General features: G+C 47.4%; 1 protein-coding gene across 2 annotated transcripts; it reads left to right on the top strand.

Moving 5' to 3' along the window:
• Positions 1–1,226: 1,226 nt before the first annotated feature.
• On the top strand, positions 1,227–3,074 carry LOC123134621 (1-aminocyclopropane-1-carboxylate oxidase 3). 2 transcript variants are annotated; one of them, XM_044553837.1, is made up of 3 exons: positions 1,227–1,442; positions 1,561–1,783; positions 2,213–3,074. In XM_044553837.1, the coding sequence occupies exons 2-3, from the start codon at positions 1,584–1,586 to the stop codon at positions 2,838–2,840; spliced, it is 828 nt and encodes a 275-aa protein (XP_044409772.1). In that variant the 5' UTR covers positions 1,227–1,442; positions 1,561–1,583; the 3' UTR covers positions 2,841–3,074. The 2 variants fall into 2 exon arrangements, with proteins under 2 accessions (XP_044409772.1, XP_044409773.1); XM_044553838.1 differs by having other exon boundaries at positions 1,227–1,476.
• The last annotated feature ends 20,672 nt before the right edge of the window (positions 3,075–23,746 follow it).

Raw genomic sequence — 23,746 nt, 5'->3', positions numbered from 1 at the left:
CGCCGGTGACCCGGAGGAGAGCAAACTAGAGCCCGACGACGAGGAGGTCGCTGACCCCATTCGTCGCGGCCTCCAGGAGCTACCACAACGGCGAGAGAAGGACGGGCGCGCCGGGTACCCGAGGCATGCCGTGTTGCCGGTCTCGATGTAGTCGAGGACGGCCTCGAGGGTGCGGTCGGGCACGCCCCACCATTCGCGCCGCCCGTCGGTGTTGTATCGGCCGCGGGGGACGGTGCTGTTGGTAGAGGCGATTTGCTCTTCGCGGCGGCACTCAAAGTACATCGTCCGCAGCGTGTGGCTGTTGGTGGTGTACCTCGGCTTGTTTCGCTTCGCCTCCGGCAGCGACGAGCGAATGCAGGTGATCTCGGCCCGCCGTTCAGCCCCGGTGGGCACCGGGGGTACCGGGACACCGCCGGCGCTCAACTTCCACGTGCCCGACACTCGCATGTCTTGGGGCGCTAGATAGTCGGCCTCGTAAAGGAGGCGCGCCTCGGGCTTGTGGAGATGGCGGCGGCCGAAACCGTTCGCCGCCGCAGCGTCGCCGGAGTATCGCTCAGACATTGCTCGTCGACGGGGAAGAGGGGGAAGAGTTGATTCTGTGGTGAGTCGAGGCGAGAGAAGACGAGTTGTGTTCACCGGCGGGGAGGTCAGCTTTTATAGCCGAAGATGGGCGGTGAGAATCTACATGCCGGGCGACGCGTGGCGCGAGCGGGCGGGACGCGCGTCGCGGCGCCTTCACTACAACGCCGTGAGGCATCAATGGAGGCTGACCGGCACGGTAGTACGGCAGCCTTGGCGTTGATTCCCGCAGGAATCGAGGCGATGAGGACGACGAAGCGACGTGTTGCTGACTCGGCGGGCCCATTCTCGTACGCGTCAAAATCGGTTTCCCCGGTTCCCCCAGCGCGCCGGGTTCGGCCTGGGTCCGCCGCGCCAGTTTCGGCCCGAACCGACGAAAAACGGACTCTTAGGACGTGACTGAGCCGTTTTTTGGGCGTCGGCGCTAAAAGACGGCTTAGGGGCCTGTTGGGTACGTGGCCGGAGGTACTCTAAGTAATCACATACTCCCTTCGTAGTTAGTATAATGTTGAGTCATTTATTTTGGAACGAGGAAGTAGCATGTAAGCTGTGTCGTAATCTCGTAGTATGTCCCCGGCTAGGTCATAGCCTTCTCTCGCGCGCCTATAAATTGGGCGCTCACGCCGGCCTCAGAGCGCACACACACTCAGTGCTTCAGCTTACCAGGACAAGCACACATACAGATAGGGAGAGTGAGTAGAACGACGGAGAAAGACACCAGATCGAGAGCGATGGCAATTCCTGCTAATGCTGCCGCCTCCTTGAGCTTCCCGGTGATCAACATGGAGAAGCTGGAGACCGAGGAGAGGGGCGCCGCCATGGGGGTCATCGGCGACGCCTGCGAGAACTGGGGCTTCTTCGAGGTGCCACTGCCCCCCACACACATAGAATTCTCTTGTAGCAGAGTGATTTATGAACGTAGTGCTTGATGATTCTTGATGTATTTTCTGGACATGATTAACTGACTGTATATGTGTGCAGCTGCTGGCATCTCGCACGAGCTGATGGACGAGGTGGAGCGGGTGAGCAAGGCGCACTACGCGGCGTGCTGGGAGCAGCAGTTCAAGGAGTTCGCGGCGCGGACGCTGGAGGCCGGCGAGAAGGGCGCCGACGTGAAGGACGTGGACTGGGAGAGCACCTTCTTCGTCCGCCACCTTCCCTCCTCCAACCTCGCCGACCTGCCCAACCTCGACCACCACTACAGGTACGCACGCACGCGGGATTACTTAATTAATTAACTACGGCGACTTAGATCACTAAGTATAATAACATAAGAGACCAAGGGATATATATCACCAGCTTCGACAGAAATTATCTAGTTGCAGATTCAACTCCAGTGTGCTTTTTGTTGCCTGCTTGCTTTGCTTTTTACTGCCGAAGCAGCCTATTATTGACCGAACATTTCGCCTTGTACACAAAGTCATTCCTGACGCAGCATGCAGCTAAAAAAATTCCAGCAGATAAGATTGCTTGGGCACATCAGAATCCTAATTAAGAACAGTAGTAACCAACACGACGGGAATCACTTTTTTTAGCAAGTGACACTTGTGTTTGTCTCATAACAAGAGCTGCCTTTTTCGTGTCGTCGTTGCATTTTTCTTTTCTTTTTGAGGCAATCGTGTCGTCGTTGCAGGCAAGTGATGAAGGAATTCGCGTCGGAGATCGAGAAGCTGGCGGAGAAGGTGCTGGACCTTCTGTGCGAGAACCTGGGCCTGGAGCTGGGCTACCTAAAGCGGGCCTTTGCCGGGTCCAGGGGCCCCACGTTCGGCACCAAGGTCAGCAGCTACCCGCCGTGCCCGCGGCCTGACCTGGTCGACGGCCTTCGCGCGCACACCGACGCCGGCGGCGTGATCCTGCTGTTCCAGGACGACCAGGTGAGCGGGCTCCAGCTCCTGAAGGACGGGGCATGGGTGGATGTGTCGCCCATGCGCCACGCCATCGTCGTCAACATCGGCGACCAGCTGGAGGTGATCACCAACGGGCGGTACAAGAGCGTGATGCACCGCGTGCTCACCCGCCCCGACGGCAACCGCATGTCCCTCGCGTCATTCTACAACCCCGGCGCCGATGCCGTCATTTTCCCTGCCCCGGCACTCGTCGAGGAGCTGTCGGAGGAGGAGGCTGAGCGCGCCGGGAGCGCCGTGTACCCGAGGTTCGTGTTCGAGGACTACATGAACCTGTACTTGCGCCACAAGTTCGAGTCCAAGGAGCCGCGCTTCGAGGCCATGAAGGCGGACGCCGCGCCCATCGCCACCGCGTGACTAGTGGACTGTGCGCGCATAAGTGCATGTGCTCGTACGTGCCAGTACTCAGACAAAAGTATTTTCAGACTTGTGTTGTGGTGTGTACTGTAAGATATTATGCGTGTAATGTTATCTCTGGTGGCATCGCTCTGCATGCCCTAGATATTTTTCTTATTTGCTTTTCTAAAGGGTACTATGTTTCAGCTCACATTCCTTTTAATTCAAAGGTATGCATCAACTTTTGATTGTTTACCACATGTGCCATGTGGTGATTAAAACCATTCATTCAGTAAAGGACATCAACACCTACAAACATACTCGACATACCATGCTTTGAAAACCTCAATAGCCATACTATTGAGATGATCTACAAGTAGTTAAACAAGCATCGGTTGGAGCATCGCCCCATGCAATACATGCTTGCATCCATCACCACCAGTTCATAGTGTTGGAGGAACCAGACCATCCCACAAAACAACACAAATAAGATGTCCTAGTCGTCGTACCAATCGCTAGTCAATAGCTCTTCTTGAAAGACACATCAAGTGCCAAGATCCGGAGGGCGCCATCATATTTGTGGACACAAACTCTAGGCCTTCTCCGGCGTTGGATCAGACATCATCAGGATTGGGAGGGACCGGAGAGACCATTCGAAATGCCATCGCCCAACCACCTTGTCGATGTCAACAGGGAACAAAATCCTAAGAAAAATGAGACTAAACAACAACGCGTAGGAAAACTTTAGCAGCGGCGGGTAGGGTTAGGAACCCTGAGGTGAGGCTCCATTTTGGTAGGGATACATCATCGCCTTCCCTGATCACACATGACATAAGATGGTGTTGCATGTCCCATCATTTGAGCCAATCCATGTTCACTTGATCAACCAAGGCAAGCCCACCAAGCGCCACTGCGCTAGCACCTAATGGCATGACCACATATAAATTGATGAGGTCAACACGATTTAATTTAGTTTACAAGTTAATTAATAGTAAATAAAAAATTATCCCTTTTATTTTTTAGAGATGGTATTATAAAGCAAAACCCTTGTCTAATACACAACATTTTTGGACACACAACATTCTGTATAAGTTTCAGGCACATTTTTCAATCAAACTCACGAACATACAAAAAATTACGAACATTTTCCTCAAAACCCGTGAACATTTTTTTATTTTTTTTATTTTTTCTCTATAATTCACAAATATTTTTAAAAAAATGTAAATAGTGTTCAAATTCATCAACATGCTTTCAAATTTGTGAATACTTATTCTAAATTCACAAACATAATTAAAAACTATGAAACTCTTGAAACCACAAAACAATTTTTTAAAAATTATAAACATCTTTCAAAATTATAAATATTTTTTTTGCACACTATTTAAAATCTCCGAGAGGTTTTAAATTCAAGGAAATAATTGAAATTGTGAACATTTTTTATATTCGTAATTTAAAAAAATTGGGCCAGACATATTTTGATTATATGATATTTGTTTGGCAACATATGACTTCTATTTTTTCCTTAGTAATTTTATATTAGACATAACTTTTCCATAATTAAGAAACTTGTCGAACCGTACATAAAAAATTGTCTTCTTGCTATCAAATAGGAGAAGGATGAAGCGATACTCGGCTAGCCTACGCCCGCTCACAGGGTGCACGTTCTAGTATAGAGTGTGGAATCGGAGCTCCCTATGAGAGCATTAGCACATCTCCAACGCTAGGCCCTTGGGGAGACGCGAGGATTGATTTCATATTGCAATCCCTACCGATTGGCTGTTGCGCTGCGAAAACCCGTCATGAGCTGTGGCATCAACACAAAAGCATGGGTTGTTTACCTTTTCTTTTCTTTCCACAATGACCTTAATGTCTATTTAACATATGCTTTTAGCTCCTCTAAGGAAAATGTATATATTTAGTGTGTGGCGTTGGAGGCTATGGCGCTTTGAAAGTAAATTTATCTCTAAATAGTTTTTCGGCGAGATGATAATGTGGTTAGTGGTACAAATGACAGGTGCTAAAAGTTTATCCTAGTTTATTGGTTCCTCGTAGGTTTTATTAAGATGGTTGAACCCCCACTTCAAAAAGGATAAAAAGACATGGTTTTCTGACTCGAAGCTTTGGTTTTTGCTTTATTTGAGTCATAGGAGAAACACACTACTAAGAGGGGCTAGGTGCTCGAATGAAGGTGTCAAAACATGCTATAGTCATATACCAGCCACCCCACACCTACTACTGCAAATTACAAATATCTCATCGCCTAATGTGCACATGGGCAGCCTACCCTGTGCCCATGGGGTTCAGAGCTAACTATCTGGACACCGCGAAGGCGGGGGCCTCAGGCACCTAGTGCACATGAGATTAGGTGCACCTAGCGCACCTAATTTTGTTTTTGTTTTTAGTTAAACGGTTGAATTATCTTCCGTTTTATGTGAATTATGTCAAAACTATGCTGAAAGCTTGATAGAATTTATCCAGTTTATTCAACTTTGTTTTAAAATGTACGCGAGCAATTTTGGATGGCCAGTTCCCGCAGCACTGTCCGTGCACTGGTCCATACCAGTTTGCGAACAAACACAGTGCCCAATTTGAAGATCAACTTTGGAGATCCCGACCACTCCTTTTTTGTTTCATATCCTATAAAACTGTTATGGTTTATCGACACAGTAGGCATACACAAGAGAAAGCACGCCCAAGTAAATTCCTTGTCTCGATAAAAGAATAATACATGTGCTTTGGTAGGAGGTGTTGTATTTCGACTCTATCTAGTCGATTCTGTTATGCTTAATTAATACATGAGCCACCATGCAAAAAAATAAAATAATAGATGAGCCAATAAATTAGTGTTTATTTTAAAAAAGAATAAATCTCATATTTTACTACTACTACTTCTGTCCTGATTTATTGATCCCCTTAGCATTTTGTGCCAAACTTTGATTTTAGATTTAACTAACAATATGTTAATACATGTAACTAAAAATAATATCACAAAAAACTATGTTCAAATACGAATCCAAAGATATAATTTTTGCTAACATACATTATTGTTTACTTAGTTTATTCTATGATCAAAATTTAACACAAAATACCAGAGGACCAATAAACGAGGTAGTAGCTGTTAAGCGCATCGAAATTGCTCCATGGACGACATGTGCTGGCCGACCTGCGGACGATCAAACAATCCAGCGGCCCTTGCAAAGTCAATCATATGCATGTGTGGCTGATTTAACCTGTCGTCTTAGAATCGTCCGAAAAAATCGTGTGTATAGCAAGAGTCGTTAAGCGCATGGAGTGCACAGGCATGACCGTCATTTCGTGCACGTGAACGCTACAGTATTCCATGACAAAAGGACATCGTATCAGTCATACCCACACAACCATCATCTCACTCACTCACGCATTCATGGATGGGTCGGGGTACTTGGATCATGCAACTGACGTCCATTGGCCCTTTGGGTCCTCTGAGAATTTTCTTGAGCCCCTCGTGAGGAACGGTCCTACTACGAATGGTGCATGGGCCGCCGATCCGCCATTTATCTCATCCCCTCTCCCTTCTTTTAGAGGCGCACGTAGTGCTCTTCTCCCTTTGGCTGTCTCTCTTCCAGCTTTCCCCGAGGATTGATCAATGACAGTAGCATGAGATTATAGAATTTCTCTGAGTTCGAACATCGGAAGGGCTGATTTGTTTCCAAAAAAAGAGAGACGTCGAGAATCTTAGGCTGGTTGGTACAGGGATCAGATGATGAGACTGGCCACCTATATATCTTGCTCGTTCGGTTTCGTTTGGACTTCATTTTAAATGTTTTCTTAAGTTACAATTGCCAAACGTTCAGATTCTTATTCCTGGTGAGGTCTAGTTGGTCATGGCCGGCTGAAAACTTGCAGCTTTTTTTTTCAAAAAGGGATTACCCCCGCCTCTGTATCAAACGATGCACACAGCCGTCGACAAAGTGGTCATGTGTTAATGCATGTAGCCGACGTCTCATGATCGGATCACTTCCAATCATCTTCTGCTATAAACAATTTGTTGCAACTGTTTAACAAAAAGATATTGCATATGCTTCAATGGTGCGGATGCCAAAATTCTATTGTTGTCATCACGTGCTACTACTACTTAATTACTTTCTCGATCCCTATCTGGAATTCCCGCCAAGAAGTTAACAGGAGCACATATGCAAATATTATTTGGATGCGCCTGTAAGACGGCAAAGTTATTCGGCCACTACCATAACATGCAAGTGTTAGCATTTGGCACACAAATAATACAGGACGAAGCTGCCGGGCTTGTTCACAAGAGGAACAATTAATCTAATCCGGAGGGAATCGCGGCTAAGCATTTTGCTTTGTAGGCGATCTTGTTATAGAAACAAGCGAAGAAATTCGTTCTAGTTACGTTTTTCCTTTTTTTGAGACAACATCACGAGGCTTTATTAATTCGTCATAATATTTACAGGGACGGAAGGTAGGTTCCCTGGATGGCCTAACCAGACACGACGGCCACCACCGAGAGATAAAGCATGCCTCGTTAAGTTGTGAGCTTCATAATTGGAGCTCCTAAACTTATTTAAAATTACAAAACTCGAAAGCTGAAGAGTGAGCTATTATTTCATGGACAATTGCACCATAGCTTGCAAGATTATCCTTCTGTAAATCTTTCACCACCACTTTGCAATCCGATGCAACTTCGACCCGCCTCAAATATAGATCATCTGCCAGTGCCAGGGCTTCTCTAATGGCTAAAGCTTCAAGGGTCGGCCGATCTACAATGTTGTTGAAGCCAAAAGTTGATGCGCCGATGAACATGCCTTCATGGTTTCTGCAGATCACTCTGATAGAACCGAATCCTTGCCTAGACACAGTTCTAGTTATGTTGGTCGATTATTAAGGTTTGTGCGTGTGATCTGAGAAGGACGCGCGATCTGAGAAGGACGCCGGCGGCAGCCCAGCGGGACGGATTAGATTTGGATTCCCGGCCGTTTGCAAAAGTTTTCTCTGGAAAGCATATGTACATAGAAATATATAGATCACAATCTTAGAAATCTCACGTGCTTATACTTGGCCTTGGCCTGCTACCGACTGAAAGGCGGACGTTGGTTCGTAGGGATCGAATATGTTTTTGGACCATCTAGCTGTACAAGTTATCGATTGGCTGGTTGTAGAATATTTGGAATGGTGAACACACACAGCTGATTCGTGCGAGAGGGGTTTGGACGTGAATGTGGCCACCAGCATGCTGACACGAAGTACGCGGCTAGATCGTTCCAGACACTAGGGCGTGTTTGGTTCCAGTTTGCAGCGTGTTTGGTTTCAGTTTGCAACAGTAGTTGCATTGCATGTCCATCTCCAGGCAGCCTAGTTCTTCATATGCAGTCTCATATACAGGAGGTGTAATCTGTTTGGTTGCCTGCATCGCATGAAGAGGCACTTACCCCCTGCTGTTGGTTGCCTTTTTTTGCTCTCGGTGTGAGCAGATGCAAACTTCAGCTGTTTGGTTGCAAACAGCGTTTATGTTCTGCTCACCCCATTTAAATATGATGACCTTACCACCACATAATCAGCACAACAGCAAGCACATATAAAATCAAACAAAGCAATCAACTAAATGAGATCAAACAAAGCAAGCAAAGAAACGACAGCAAACTACTTAGATTAACAGCAGGGGCATCCTCCTTCCCTGCTTCACGCCAGGGTGCTGCTCCTAGCCAAAATATTAACAAGTTCCCAGCACAAGTACCATAAGTCTAGCCACACACCATAAAAGTTCAACACTAACACCATAAAAGGTAACTACATTGCATGCGCATCATCAACGCAGTTGTGCCTGCTGTAACAAAATCTGCACATGACCGAGGAGTCGTGGTTGAAGATTTGGACGTTGAGGCCGAGTCCTGAGATGCGCACAACGACGAGGTCGCCGGGGACGATCCGGTGGCGGCGGCAGAAGTAGTTTCAGCCCCGGCCAAGAACCATGTGCCCCTCAAAGTTCTGGACCTACACCCAGAACACGCACCGCTTGTTCGCTGACAGCCTGACCACGCGCTGGAGCCGCTTAATGACCAGCCAGGTGTTCATCACCTCCACAAACTTGCGAGGGATGACGAGCATGGCGAGGTCCTCGTTGTCCTTGATCTGCTGGTAGAAGCGCAGCGGCTCTTGGGCCCCCTCCTCATGGCCTTGCCTCGGAGATCGTCCCCTTGAACGAGGCAGGCTCATGAAGGCGATCCTGCCAGGCAGGTCTACTGTCCTGAGCCACCCGTTCGTGGGGAAGAAATCCTCGGCGCACTCAGCTCCGGCCACCACCTGAGCTCCTCCACCCGCCACATCCCAGTCACTCTTCAATATCTTGTCAGGTAAGATGACAAGTATTTGTGCACAAACTATTTGCCAAATGCCACTGATCAGTTGCATTAGCACTACGGCAAATGGCACTGATCAGAGACATTTGCCCAAGAGCAAATGCCACTGATCAGTGCAAAAACTCTTTGCCAAATGGCACTGATCAGAGACATTTGCCCAAGAGCAAATGCCACTGATATGTGCAAAAACTCTTTGACAAATGCCACTTATCAATGGCACTTGCTCTTGGGCGAATGCCACTGATCAGTGCCACTTATCAGTGCAGTTGCCCATGAGAAAATGCCACTGATCAACGGTAGTTGCCCATTAGCAATTGTCACTCATCAGTGGCATCTCGTTTTCTGCAACTGCCACTCATCACTACACTATCCTAAGCATGGAAACATCTAAAAAGAGCAACAACAAATACCACTCATCAATAGCACCCATGTGCATCCATGCACATTTGGCAGCATCCTAAAATGGTCTTACTACATGCACGTATAACAATCTAGAGCATTCAACACAAACCCTAGCTTCAACATGTATAAAAATTTATAGCATGCAACATGAACATGATCCTAACTTGAACATGAACATGCCATTTGCATGAACACAGATCCTAGCAAGACCCTACATGAACACAAATCCTAGCAAAGCACACTAGCATTGGGGATTCTAGCATTAGCACGGATCCTACATGAACACAGATCCTAGGAAAGCACTAGAACATTATCCTAGGACACACATGGTAGCACACAAGAACAGATCGGTCTGATTGGATCCAATTGGGATCACATTCAATCGGATCTACTCGAATCCTATCTAATCCGATCGAATCCACTAACTACTAGCACATGCCTAAGAAATAAACCCCTAATCTACATCTACGAGCAAGCATTGGGGGGTTTGACTCACCGGAGCTTGCGCAGTCGCAGCGAACCGAGGCCGGAGAGAGGTGGCGGAGCAGAGGAGGAGCCGGCCCTGGCGACGGCCTGCGACATCGGCCCCGTGCTCATGGCCACGCCGGAGGTCAAGGAGGATGGCGCGCCGACAGGAGAAAACCCTTGGACGGGGGTCAATAAAACCCCTTGTGCCCAATGGGGTCCCAAGAAGCGGCGGCTCCATGGACGGCGCCGGCGCCGAGCCCAGGAGCACGAGGTCCGGAATCGGCGGCAGAGCAAGAACGGCCAGCACCGCATTGGCCGGCCCTCGTGGTGGCCGGCAGCAGATGGGGGACGGCGCTCGCAGCGCGATGCCAGGTCTCTGCCTGAGTTCTGGAGCCTGGCCAGCCAGCGGTTCTGGATGCTGGCGATGCACTGGTCGACGGGGGTCAAAGGACGGCGCGGCGGTGGGCGAGGCAGAGCCATCGGAGGAGAGGAGACAGGAGAGTGGGAGGGGGGGTTTATGAGACGTCTCGTTCGTCTCCCGCATTGCCCGAGGCGTGCAACCCCCTCGCAAGCGTGGCCGCGCCAAGCCAGGCTCGCGAGAAACTGTCGATTCGGCAGTTTCCGCCGAGCCAGGCTCAGGCCTGCTTTATGTTCCATGCGGGCCATAAAACGCATGCAGCCCAGGCAACCAAACAGGCCACACACATCACGCGCCGGCCTGGTTGGGCTGCATGCGGATAACCAAACGCCCCTAGTGAAAACTTTGCATGCATAGAAGTGCCGTAGGTGCATTTTTTTTTCTTTTTTGCGGAGAGTGCACTATATACAATGCGGCCCTCCACTGTCCACTTGATGAGTTGTAAGTCAAGTCTCCGTCTTCACATACATCCATGTGGTTGTACGTACATCAGTGGTACCAGCCGTCCTCGTCGTGCTACTGTGAACGAGCCACAGAGGGAACCTTTCGTCGTTCTTTATCTGCCTTTGCTGTCGGAACGGCGAGGGCATCGCCTCGGATCCTCGATGTTGCTGTTCGTCACCGTGCCGTGAACCATTGTCATCTCGTCGATCTCGATCTCCTTCGGTTGCGATCGATCTCGATCCCTTAGATTGCCGTACATCCCAAGGGGAGATCTTTCCCCCCGAGTCGTTGCAGTTAGATCTTCCTCTTTGTTTTTTGCACTAGATTATACAATGATCACTTGGATATAAATGATTTTTTTATGATAATACGTGTCTCATTTATATCATAAGGATCATAGTACAAGTCACGCACATACCGACCTGACAAAACTGAAAAGACAGCAGAACGCTAGTCTTTGCACACAGGATCACCAGCCGAGAAGTAAGATTACAAACAAGACTGAAGAATCCTCTGAGTTTGACACCAACGCCCGCCACCTGCCTCTGACACCACCATAGCAGCCACCAAAGAAGAAAATGGCGGATCACCTCCACATCCGAGCTTGACGCGGCTACATCGCTGATATGCAGCTTTGCGGACCTCCAAGGTGGCTCACCAATAAAGGCGAAGCCATTGCCATTGAAAGAATCAGACCGGGGCAACACCACTGACACGCCATCGAACTCCAGATCTAGGACCCCCGCCCAACTAAGACGTTGGAGGAGGAAACCATACCTGCCTGCCACGAACCACGAACCCAGATCCACCATCTTCCAGATGCCGTCGATGCAGACCACAATCTGCATCTGCTCCTGCACTACCTCCCAAGCTCCACGCCGGCGCTGGAGCAAACGCCGTCGCAACGGCGGAGCCCGAGGACACAGGTCCACCACGAGGCCGCCACCGCACCATCCTTACTTTAACAGTCTGGTTTCCAAATTCATCCCCAAAACGGATCGCTTCGTTGGGAAAGGATCTGAAGATTTATTAGTTGGCATCGCCATCGCCGTTGCCGAAGGCATGACGATGAACAACCCAAAATCCTAAGAAACTAATGCCTAAAACAATCCACACGCGTGGATCCGGCGACTCCCCTTACCATCGACGACCGAGGTCGTCAACAGAGGGGTGCTGCTAGAGAACGGCAGCGGAGGAAGGCGCCCTGGCGGCAGCAGGAGACGAGGTCGCCTTTCTTTCTTTCTTCTGGAAGAAAGAAAGCGTTTCTCTATCTATGGATAAAAATGATCTGAATCCATTGCACTTGCCGCCTGGCTCCAGCAATACGCAGTACAGTACGAGTACATGCCACTTTGCATGCTATTAGTCAGGATGCTGATCCGATCCATATCATGCCAGGAAATCTGGTCTGCACGTACGTCTTAGCTCGATCGCTTGCTCAGCTAGGTCATTTAAAAATATATATATATACCACTAGTCTCTGTATCTGGACGATGCATGCAACTATTTGATTAAATATTCATCATCGGTTGAGAGAGGAAGTAATGATAATACTTAAAAAATAAAAAATAATACTTAAAAATAAAAATTGATACAGAGGCTAGGGGTATAAAAATAAAAATGCATGCAGCTCAAAAGTGAGAGAGAATTTCACTTTCACGACCTTTGCACTAACTAGTGATACATACCGCCTCTGCTGGGTCATGCGCGCGTGGAAAATGGTGTCATGGCTCGCGACCAAAGTAAAATAGCCATGCACGCGTGCACAACTTTAACCGGTCAGAGACTTGCAAGCCAGCCAAGAATTCTTCTCCCCTTCGGCCGGCCGTACGTGCGGCTCACGAGCACGAGTCGTCGAGTAGTGGATGGACACGCGATACAGTGCGCTTTCCGCAACGTCGCCACTCCAATGACCCCACTGCGCAAGTACCGTCTGTGCGTGGAGTATTTTTTTTTTGTGACGGCGATGGCGACGCGACGGCGCAGGCGACCAGCTGTTCCGATGGGCAGATCTGAGGTGACACGCCCCACTTGCGGCCGGCCATGCCTCCCCATCATTCATGAACCGCCAACCCAAACAGCACCTACTCCACCTAAACCCATAAAGTCCGTTAAAAATGCACTTTTGATCGAATATCTATTTATGAGCTCAGACTCATTTACACCCGGTTGAGAGAGAAAATAAAAATAATACTTAAAAAAATAAAAAATGATTTCTTTTTTCATGGAAGATGATTCGGTGCGTGAGGTCCACTCCAAATTTAAGATCATTTGGACATATGAACATAGTTTAAAAAATTGAACCAATAATTGAACCGGCAAGGTTGCCTGTTCAGGTTTTTACCGATCAGGCCCTCGGTTCACCGATTTGATTGTCGGTTTTTCAAGCAATAAAATAATACATATTTTATCAACAAATGCACCAATCAATAGATAAAAATATGTAATCTGAGGTGACCGTCGGGCGTCTTGGCCCTCCTGGTCGGCTGCTCCTTGTCTGGACTCTGGAATGGAGGGAGGCAACCGAAGGGAAGCCTGGTCGATTTGACTGGAGCGGAGGGAAATCAAAATTGTACGGACCAGTCTGACAAGGTGGCGGCAGCACCTCCCCAACCATCAATAGAGGTGTTGAACATGGCGGGACGCGGGACTAGCAGTGCGGGCTGGTGGCCTGGTGCTACCGCGCACAACGGCAAGGGAGAAGCGGCATCACCACGCCATGGTGTCAAGCAAGGCTTGCGCCGGAGGGGGCGCCCACGCCCAATAGGGTATGTCCATGGATAAAATCGAGAGAAATGCTCTTAAAATGGTTGAAACACTACTAAAAGAAAGGTTTTCTTCCTTTTTCTATTCTACCTCTATCTTGTTCGCACGAAACGAGTTGAGGGGCTTTTCTTGAAGAGATATTGAACCGATCGGTTGGTTGTGAACTGTCTGGTTCAATTCTTTTCAAAAAATCAGCTGTTTTTTCCGGCTCGATTGCTCGAACGGTCCACCACACTTAAAAACCCATGGGGATCGCCTCTGGTTTTTTCTGGTCCGACCGCCGGTCCTGTCCTGTTTTTTAAACTATGTATATGAGTAGCTCTCGGCAAAAAAACAAATTGGTCCAGAAGAGTAAACTATTTCACAGACCCCAAGTTTATCTTTTTTGTTGAGAGCTACTCAGATGACAAAATGAGTTGAAATTTGAAGCGGACCTCACGCATCTTAGCATTTTCCATGAAAAATAATTCAAACTTTTTTGAATCTTTCTAGTATTTTTTTTAATTTACTGTTCACCGTGGGAGCACATGAGCTCGGCAGCCAAATAACCGCACCCTTTGTTTGATAGCCAGATGGCGATGACTTGACTGGAAGCTCAGACCGGAACAACTCTATTTTTTTATTTTAGAAACAAGATGACTCCGATCTCTATATCTATATTTTTTTGAGGGGAATAAATTGCATTACTCAATCAAAATGTCCTTACAATCCTCAGCAACTATCTCCAACATCGAAACCGGACCCGCCCCTAGCCAGGTCATGGTCCTACCTTGATCTCTAGCAAAAACAACTAAGCAATGACTGGCTTTATTCTGGGTTCTAGATATATGAACAATGCAACTTTGTCTTAGACCCATCAGGTATTTAATCTCCTGCACAATAGGAGCATACATAGAGCGATCGACGCCCACACATGAGATCATGGACACTGCCTCCATAGAATCCATCTCCACAACAATCGGGAGGTCGCTTCGTTGAATAGCCAAGGAAAAACCCTCCATGCATGCACATAGCTCCGCTTCCAACGCATCACGACACGAGAACAACCCCCTGCAAGCTGAGAAATTAATGGCCCCAAGGTGATCCCTCAAAATCATTCCAGCTCCGGCTACTTCAGGAGATAAAAGATCCGTCTGTATTAAGTTTGTTCCATCCCGTGGCCGGAGGGCTCCATCTTCTCTCGACAGGCTCATCAGTAGACCTCACAACTCGATTAGGTCTGTCATATATGATACAAGTTTTACCTTTTGCCGGATCTGCCTGGGGATTTAATTTGATGCCAATTAGGGAGTCAACATAACTCCAAAGAAACCTCAACGAGGCATCCATGGGGGGTGCATGCTTACCATGAACTATTTCATTCCTTACAAACCATGATCGCCAGAAAATTATCATAATCATCATCCGGCCAACCTCATTCAGGAGGGCCAAGACCTGAAGCAGCCACTCCTTTCCATTATTTATCATCCCCTCCAACGCCGGAATCGCCCACACTTCAGACATCGCAAGGTAAAGATCGCGTCCAAACTGACACCGAACAAAAGGATGATAGTTGTCTTCTTCCTCCATCCTACAAACCGGGCAATAGCTCATGGTTTCAAGGCCAATTCTGTGCTTTCTCTACCAGGTCGGGAGTGAGTTAGTGGCAAGCCTCCATGCAAAATTACGTACCGAGGGTGGTGCCCAACTCTTCCAAATAAAGCTCCAGCATTTCCTTTGCCCTGACGGTATTGAGCTCGAGGAGGCATCAGACCCTCTATGCACTTCGTCAAAAGCTAGGGCATAAGCCGACTTAACTGTGAAGACTCCACATTTCCCAGGACCCCAAGCGAGAACATCCCCTTCTAGCCTGGGGGAGGCTCTGATCTTCATTATCTTGCGTACATCCGCATCAACAAAGTATGTAGTGAGGAGACCATAGTTCCACGAACCATTCAGATTTAATAGGTCTGAATCTTCAGCAAGGTTTAATATGCAGGCCTCTGCCTACCCATGATCCTGACTTCCCTGTGGTCCAATATGCTGATGACACACTGCTTTTCTTAAATGTTGACAAAGATCATTTGGGGGCACTGAAATAAGTATTACATTCTTTCTCAAAGGCAACTGGTCTTCAGATTAATTTCCATAAATCCTCCATGTACCCCATTAATGTGATTGGCCAGGATGCTTCTGATCTTGCTGCCTTTTTTGGATGCAATTTAGGCCAAATGCCTTTCACATATTTGGGACTGCCAGTGGGGACTACCAGGCCAAAAATTGTGGATCTTCTTCCCCTTGTGGATTGTATGGAGAGAAGATTGACAGCAAGTTCTTGGTTCTTGCCTCAAGGGAGCAGATTGCAATTAGTTAACTCTGTCATTTATTCCTTGCCTATCTTCTTCCTTTGCAGCTTGTCAATTCCTCAGGGTATTCTGAAACAATTGGAAAGAATTCAGAGGCAGTGTTTATGGAGGAAATATGGTCAGGAAAGGGGACATTCTTTGGCTGCTTGGTCACTTGTTTGCAGGCCTAAGTTGAAGGGGGGGGGGGCTTGGAATCTTAAACCTTGGTTTGCAAAATGATGCTCTCCTTCTGAAACATCTAAATAAATTTTATAATAAGATGATTGTGCCTTGGGTTAAGTTAGTCTAGGATTCTTACTACTTTGAAAGGATTCCAAATGATACTACTCTTTGTGGCTCTTTTTGGTGGAGAGATGTCTGCAAGTTGATGGATAATTTCAGAGCAGTTACTTCGGTTGATGTTCATAGTGGAGATACTGTGCTGTTCTGGTCTGACTATTGGCAACTTGGAAACAGTTCTGTCCCTCTGCAAGATCGATTTCCCAGGCTCTATTCTTTTTGTCTCCACAAAAATCTCTCAGTCAAGGAAGTCTTTGAGGCTAGTAGTTTCCAAGACCTTTTTTACTTGCCTCTTTCTGAACATGCTTTTCAGGATGGGCCATTTGCATTTCTGCCCCTAACTCAAAGCACCTACTCAGATTTGCCCCTAATTTCAAAGCATGCTCAAATTTGCCCCTCTGCCGTTAAGTCACTACTCAGAAATGCCCTTCCGTCCAGTCAAAGGCCTTTGACCGTCAGAGGACCATGTGTACTGTAGCAGACGGAAAGTGCTACAGTATTGGACGGAAAGTGCTACAGTACTATACGGAAGGGCATTTCTGAGTAGTGACTTAACGGCGGAGGGGCAAATTTGAGCATGCTTCAAAACTAGGGGCAAATATGAGTAGTGGGTTCGAGTTAGGGGCACATATGTAAATGTCCCTTTCAGGATCTTCAACAGCTTTCCTCCTTAATGGGGTCTTTCCATTTAGACAATACCTCTCATGACCACTGGGGATGGAGGCATGGCAAGAAGTCTGAATACACTGCAATTTTATTTATGACTTTGTCTATCAGCCAATGGTATCCAACCCCATTCTGGGGTGGATATGAAAAAGCTGTTGTACTATGTCGATCAAGATGTTTGCTTGTCTTGTTATAATGGACAGAGTTAACACTAAAGACATGATTCAGAGGAGGCATTGGAAGATTAATGACGGGCCAGAATGTGTTCTCTATCCAACTGGAATACTGGAGGACAGAAACCACCTCTTCTTCCAGTGCAATTTCAGTGCTCGCGTGTGGATTTATCTGCAAATTACATGGAAACACTGTGATGATATGGTGGAAATTGCTTGCCATGCTAGGAAGGACTTCAACAAGCCTTTCTTTGGGGAGGTGGTGTTCACGGCCTGGTGGAATATTTGGAAGATCAGGAATGACAAAGCTTTCAGGAACATTCAGCCATCTTTCAGGGCATGGAGAAGTAGCTTCATTCATGATCTTACTCTGCTCTCTCACAGAATCAAACGGAAATATTGAGAGGCCCTACTTAAGTGGATTGATTTTCTACCTCCTTGAGGAGAGTTGCGTCTCTTTAACATTGTATTTATTAGGTATAGTACACCCCTTCTTTGTATAGCCTTCTTTAGAGTCTTCTTTCTTTCTTCTTCTTTTTTCCTCACCTTGAGGAAACCCTGTATGGTTGTTGTCTTTTATTAATAAAATGTTGTGGGGCGCAAGCCCTGCAGTCTTCATGGTAAAAAAAAAGCGAATATGGCATCTACCCTGGGGAGAGATGGGTTTATACGAAAACGGTCTCGGGATCCAATTGTCACGCCACACTCTGATGCTTCTTCTGTTTCCTACTATCCAAACCAGCCCCTTTTTTAGTAACTCCAAACCATAACTAATAGCTTGCCATGACGAAGAAGCATTGCCCGAGAAAACTGTGTCCTCCAGCTTCCCCATTGGGTAATATCTTGCCTTCAAAACTTGAACGCATAAGCTATCTGGTATGGTTATCAGTCTCCACGCTTGGCGTTCTAATAAGGCCTGATTAAACATCCGAAAATCTCTAAACCCCACTCCTCCCTTGTCCTTGGCCTGGAGGAGTTTATCCCAGCCCTGCCAGTTCACTTTCCTCTTTCCTTCCGCTCATCCCCAATAGAAGTTCCTTACCATACGAGTAAGATCATCACACACTAAGAAAGGAACCTTAAAAAAACCCATTACATAAGTTGGTAGCGCCTGGGCAACGGACTTGATCAAAACTTCACGTCCCGGTTGTGCCAAATGCCCATCTCCCCACTGCAATAAACGTTTGGTGAGACTTGTTTGCAGATTCTGAAAGCGGCCCTTTGACATACGCCCCTCCGGGGTTGGCAGCCCTAAGTACCTCTCCTCAAAATGAGGATTAGTAATCTGTAAAGCATCACTTACCTCCTCCTGAACCCCAACTGGGCATGCATCTACGAAAAGTATTGAGCATTTATCAACGTTTAATAGTTGACCTGTCGCGCTGCCAAATTCCTCTAGTACCACTCTCACCTTTTCAGCTTGATCTCTAGACGCCTCAAAAAACAATAGGGTGTCATCCACAAACAAAAGATGTGATATGCCCGGAGCACCTCTATAGATTTTAACTGGGGTAATATCCCCCACCTCCACCTTACTTTTCAGTAAGGTTGATAATCCATCCGCAACGAAAAAAAATAAGAACGGGGAGAGGGGATCTCCTTGCCACAGCCCACGCGACGGCGCAAAAGAATTCAAGAGAGTTCCATTAAAATTCACCGAGTATCTCACCGACGTGACACAAGACATTATCCAATCCACCCATCATTGAGAGAAACCCATCTTTTGCATCACTTGCCTCAAGAAGACCCAATCAACCCTGTCATATGCTTTGGACAGATCTAGCTTGTAAGCACAAAAATTCTTCGTCGGATCCTTCTCTTGCTTGATGTAATGGATACACTCAAAAGCTACCAGTGCATTGTCAGTGATCATCCTCACTGGAATAAAAGCACTCTATTCTGGTGATATAATATCATCCAAAAGAGGTCGTAACCTGTTCACCAAGCACTTCGAGATCACTATATAAATGACATTGCATAAGCTGATAGGCCTATATTCTGATAACTTAGAGGGGTTCGCTACTTTAGGAATAAGAACAATAGAAGTAGAGTTTACCCCCTCCGGCATTATACCCGTGTGGAAGAAATCCTTCATTGCCGCCAGAACCACGTCCTTAATGGTACTCCAATTACGCTGAAAAAACCTGGCCGGAAGGCCATCCGGTCTTGGAGCCTTGAGTGGCCCAATTTGGAATAATGCATCAGATATTTCTTTGTCAGTAAATGGCACACAAAGCTTAATATTATCATCATCCGACACCTTGACTTCCATAAGACCGAGTACTAGCAATGTATCAAGGGAGGTATCGACCAAAAAAATATTCTGGAAGTACTCATTTGCCATCCTGCCCATAGTTTCGAAATCTGAATGAACCACCCCAATACTATCAGTGAGTTCCCAAATTTTATTTTTCCTTGCCCTCCAGACTGCCTTACTCTGAAAGTATTTGGTGTTTTTGTCTCCTTCCTTCAGCCAGGTTATCCTAGATCTTTGGAGCCACATCATCTCTTCCTGATACAGTAACTCATTCATCCTATCAGTAACCCTTGTGATATCTTGCCTATCCGCGTTCATGTGCATCAGTTCTTCTAACTGGGATCCTGACTTAGCCAACTCACGAATAACATTACCAAATTTCTTACTCCACAAGCACAAAGAAGACAATGTTTTAGTCAAGGCATCTCGTAATTGTGGCAGATTCTGTACACTCCCCACCGCCTCCCATGCATCTTTTATCACCTCTGGAAGCATCAAATCCCTTTCCCAGAACGCTTCATATCGTCTCTGTTTAGTTCTAGCCGAGCCTGGGTTAGCCGCTCCTTTAATTACTAAAGCAACATGATCGGAGCAAGGAGACGGAACATGTGTTACTGAAGAAAACGCAAATAAGTTCCTCCATGTGTTCGTGGCCACCGCTCTGTCCGGCCTAACTTGCACATTCGCCGAACCTGCTCTCTGTTTATCGTAAGTAAATGGTAAACCCACAAAGCGCAAATCCACTAGGCCGCAAATTTCCAATGCATCCCGGAAGGCAACCATTTGTGGTTCTGCCCTCAGTGTCACTGAAAAGTGTTCATAATTCCACATAGCTTCATTAAAATCGCCCACCACTAGCCAAGGTAGGTCATTAACATTTTTCAATCGCTGCAGCTTCTCCCACATGATATGTCGGTTCTCCACGCGTGGTTCACCATACACACACGTCAACCTCCATTGAGCTGCACCCTCCTGCACCCGCACTAGGGCATCAATAAATCACTCCTCCTTGTCCAAGATTTCCACCACATACGACTCATTCCAAAACAAGGCAAGGCCTCCGCTCATCCCATTGCAGTCCACGCCTGTGAACCCATTTAGTCCCAGGCGTCCTCGGATCCTTCTCATCTTATCAGCTTTCTGTCTAGTTTCACACAAGAAAACCAAATTGGGGGAATGCGACTGAGATATACTCACCAGTTCATGAATTGTCCGGGGATTCCCCCCTCCCCGGCAGTTCCAGCTCAAGATATTCATTGGCCCCGGCGGCCCTCCAAATCGGAGGCTGCCTCGGACGCCATATCCATATCCACACAATCACCATCAAGACCCTGTTTCCTTCTCTTAACAATCGGAAATTTCCCTGGAGTAGACAGAGGCCCAGTATCATTACTTTCAGAGGTACTCCCTCCTTCTATCATCAGAATTGTGTTCGAGACCTTACCGGCCAGATGCGGAACCGGCTGCCCACGCACACTCACAGTACCATCACTAGAAACAAGTCTTTTCCGAGTTGATCGAAGATCCTCATCCCTCAAGTTTTGCTCCAGGGAGGCACTAGCAAGGCTGCCCATACCCGGTTGCAGCACATCTTCCTCCCTCCTTTCTGTCCAAGGATCTGACCTGCCCCGACCTCCTCGTCCTGCACCTCTCTCTCCCGCCCCTCCTCTACTAGCTCCACCCATCCCTCCTCTCCCTCTACCACTCGCTACACCTCCCCCTCCACGGCCACTTCCTACCCCACCCAAATGTGGCTCATTATCCAATGGAGCAAGTCACCCCACTCGCACTTCGTGGGATCATGAACACCATCTCCGCATTCTTCAACCACGTGCCCCATGCATCCATAGAAATAGCAGAAGTCCGGCAGTTTCTCATAGCTGACCGGGTACCTCTTGCATTCTTTCAAAGTGATAGGAACAAATCTAACCAAGGGTTTATTGACATCTACAAAAACTCTGACCCATAGGAAGCTATACGGATTGATCCTCCCTTTGTTGATAGCCACTGTGAAGGGAGGCAAGCCCACCTTCTTCGCCACCTTTTCAGCCAACTCCTTCTTGCTCGTTAGACCATCCGGAAGGCCTTTGATTCTAGCCCATAGGGGGTACATGTTCAGCTCATACTCGACAACATTAGTAAAACCATCATACTCTACAATAACTATCGGATCTCTATGGAATTGCCATGGTCCTCCTTCCATCACCCGCTTCCAATCACCCAAACAATGACACTGAGCAAGGAAAAGATTTGGTCCTTTGATACTGAAAGTAACACCTTGCGCATAGGACCACGCGTTCCTCAAAGAATTCAGCTAGGCCGCATGGCTAAATGGCTGCATCGTGTGAACCCTGAACAAACACAGCCAATGAACCTCTTTGATCAATTCATCAACCTCCCCACACAGATCCAAGTCTTCCTCCTCCTCTCCATGAAGTTTACGTCCCTCAAAAGCATCCTCCAGCGTCGGATCTTGTCCAAGAGACTCCCGGTCTCTGTATCTAAGATGCACACAACCATGTTATTAAATAAAAGAAGTCCAAGTCAACAAGAATAAAATGGTTTACAAAAAATGTAACCATTTTGATCGAAAATAAAATTACATAGGTTATTCACATAACCTGGTATTAGCACGTCAGCCAAGCTGGTTTAACAGACCGAAGCAGCACTGGGTAGCAAAGGATAATCTGGATAGACAGGTGGGTATCGATACTTTTGTTCACGACACGAGGCAGAAAACCTCATGTGTGTTTGATCGTATTGAAGAGAACAACGATTTATCGACGGACCTTGCATGGGCGCGGGGCCGCCAGGAGCAATGATTATCCTAGCCTGGAACTGTCGGGGGCTGGGGTTGGACCCGACAGTAGGTGAGTTATGGGATTTGATAAGGTCATACAACCCAGCGGTGGTTTTTTTATCTGAAACAAAAAAATCTTCTCATGCCATGGAGAGATTGAAGTGGAGTCTAGGTGAGGGAGTCCTGGATTAGGGGGTGTCCGGATGGCCGGACTATGACCTTTGGCCGGACTCCCAGACTATGAAGATACAAGATTGAAGACTCCGTCCCGTGTCCGGATGGGACTTTCCTTGGCGTGGAAGGAAAGCTTGGTGATACGATATGAAGATCTCCTCCCATTATAACCGACTCTGTGTAACCCTAGCCCTCTCCGGTGTCTATATAAACCGGAGAGTTTTAGTCCATAGGACAAACAACAATCATATCATAGGCTAGCTTCTAGGGTTTAGCATCTCTGATCTCGTGGTAGATCAACTCTTGTACTACCCATATCATCAATATTAATCAAGCAGGAGTAGGGTTTTACCTCCACCGAGAGGGCCCGAACCTGGGTAAAAACATCGTGTCCCTTGTCTCCTGTTACCATCCGCCTAGACGCGTAGTTCGGGACCCCCTACCCGAGATCCGTCGGTTTTGACACCGACACTAGGGTTCAGGCGGGGGGTTGCTGTTAACTGTAATGGTAAAAGTGGAGGATTAGCTCTTTGGTGGAGGGAATCAGTCGAGGTGACAGCGAGGCCTTGGTGACAATTCTATGTTGACGGACAGATTGTGTCTGATGGTTTCACCTTTAGATTCACTGGAATCTATGGGGAACCGTGTGTGGAGAAGAGGAAGAAAACTTGGGATGTGCTGCGCTACCTCTGAACACAAGATAATCTTCCTTGGCTGTGCGCGGGGGATTTCAATGAAGCGCTACTACAGAAAGAACAGATTGGTGGCAATCCGAGGAGTCTGAGCCAAATGGCCAATTTTGCGGAGTGCATGTCCGACTGCGGACTTGCTGATCTTGGGTACTCGGGCTACCCCTTCACTTGGAACAACAAACGTGACGGTAGCGACAATATTCAAGTGAGATTGGATAGGGCCACATGCAATGCTGAATTTTCTCAGTTATTCCCGGCGGCCGAAGTGGTTCATGTGATGACCGAGGAGTCTGACCATCAAGCGTTGGTGATTAAGGTGCAGGCAGGACCGGCTGCGGTGCACTCGGGGGGCTAGCGGTTATTCAGGTATGAAGAAGCGTGGTCAAGACATGAAGGTTACGGGGAAATGATAACTAGTGCATGCTTTGATGCTCAAGCAGCCAATCAGGTGAATGGTGAACTCGGGGTGGCATGCGATTGCTTCAGGCTCAAGTCATAGGCTATGCAGGTGTGGAGTCGCCAAGTGTTTGGATCCATAAAAAAACAAATAGCACATTTGAAGGTTCAGTTAGTTGATGCAAAGGAGCACTACTAGGGAAAAGCCTAGCAGTAGCGCGGGTTTTGGGTGTATTAGTTGCGTGGGCACCTGCGCTACTGATACGGTGCCACAGCTAACTTTTAGCGGTA

The sequence above is a fragment of the Triticum aestivum genome, chromosome 6B (genome assembly GCF_018294505.1).
Source record: "Triticum aestivum cultivar Chinese Spring chromosome 6B, IWGSC CS RefSeq v2.1, whole genome shotgun sequence".
Taxonomy (NCBI): domain Eukaryota; kingdom Viridiplantae; phylum Streptophyta; class Magnoliopsida; order Poales; family Poaceae; genus Triticum; species Triticum aestivum.
Note: the sequence above shows the minus strand (reverse complement) of the source record. Positions and strands in the feature narration are given on the sequence as shown.

What these genes read in the sequence shown, in the direction of transcription:
- LOC123134621 (XM_044553838.1), top strand. Translation starts at nt 1,311, where the DNA reads ATGGCAATTCCTGCTAATGCTGCCGCCTCCTTGAGCTTCCCGGTGATC. An exon ending in CACACACATAGAATTCTCTT is followed by an intron (nt 1,477 to 1,560) that starts GTAGCAGAGTGA and finishes ATATGTGTGCAG; the next exon opens with CTGCTGGCATCTCGCACGAG. An exon ending in AACCTCGACCACCACTACAG is followed by an intron (nt 1,784 to 2,212) that starts GTACGCACGCAC and finishes TCGTCGTTGCAG; the next exon opens with GCAAGTGATGAAGGAATTCG.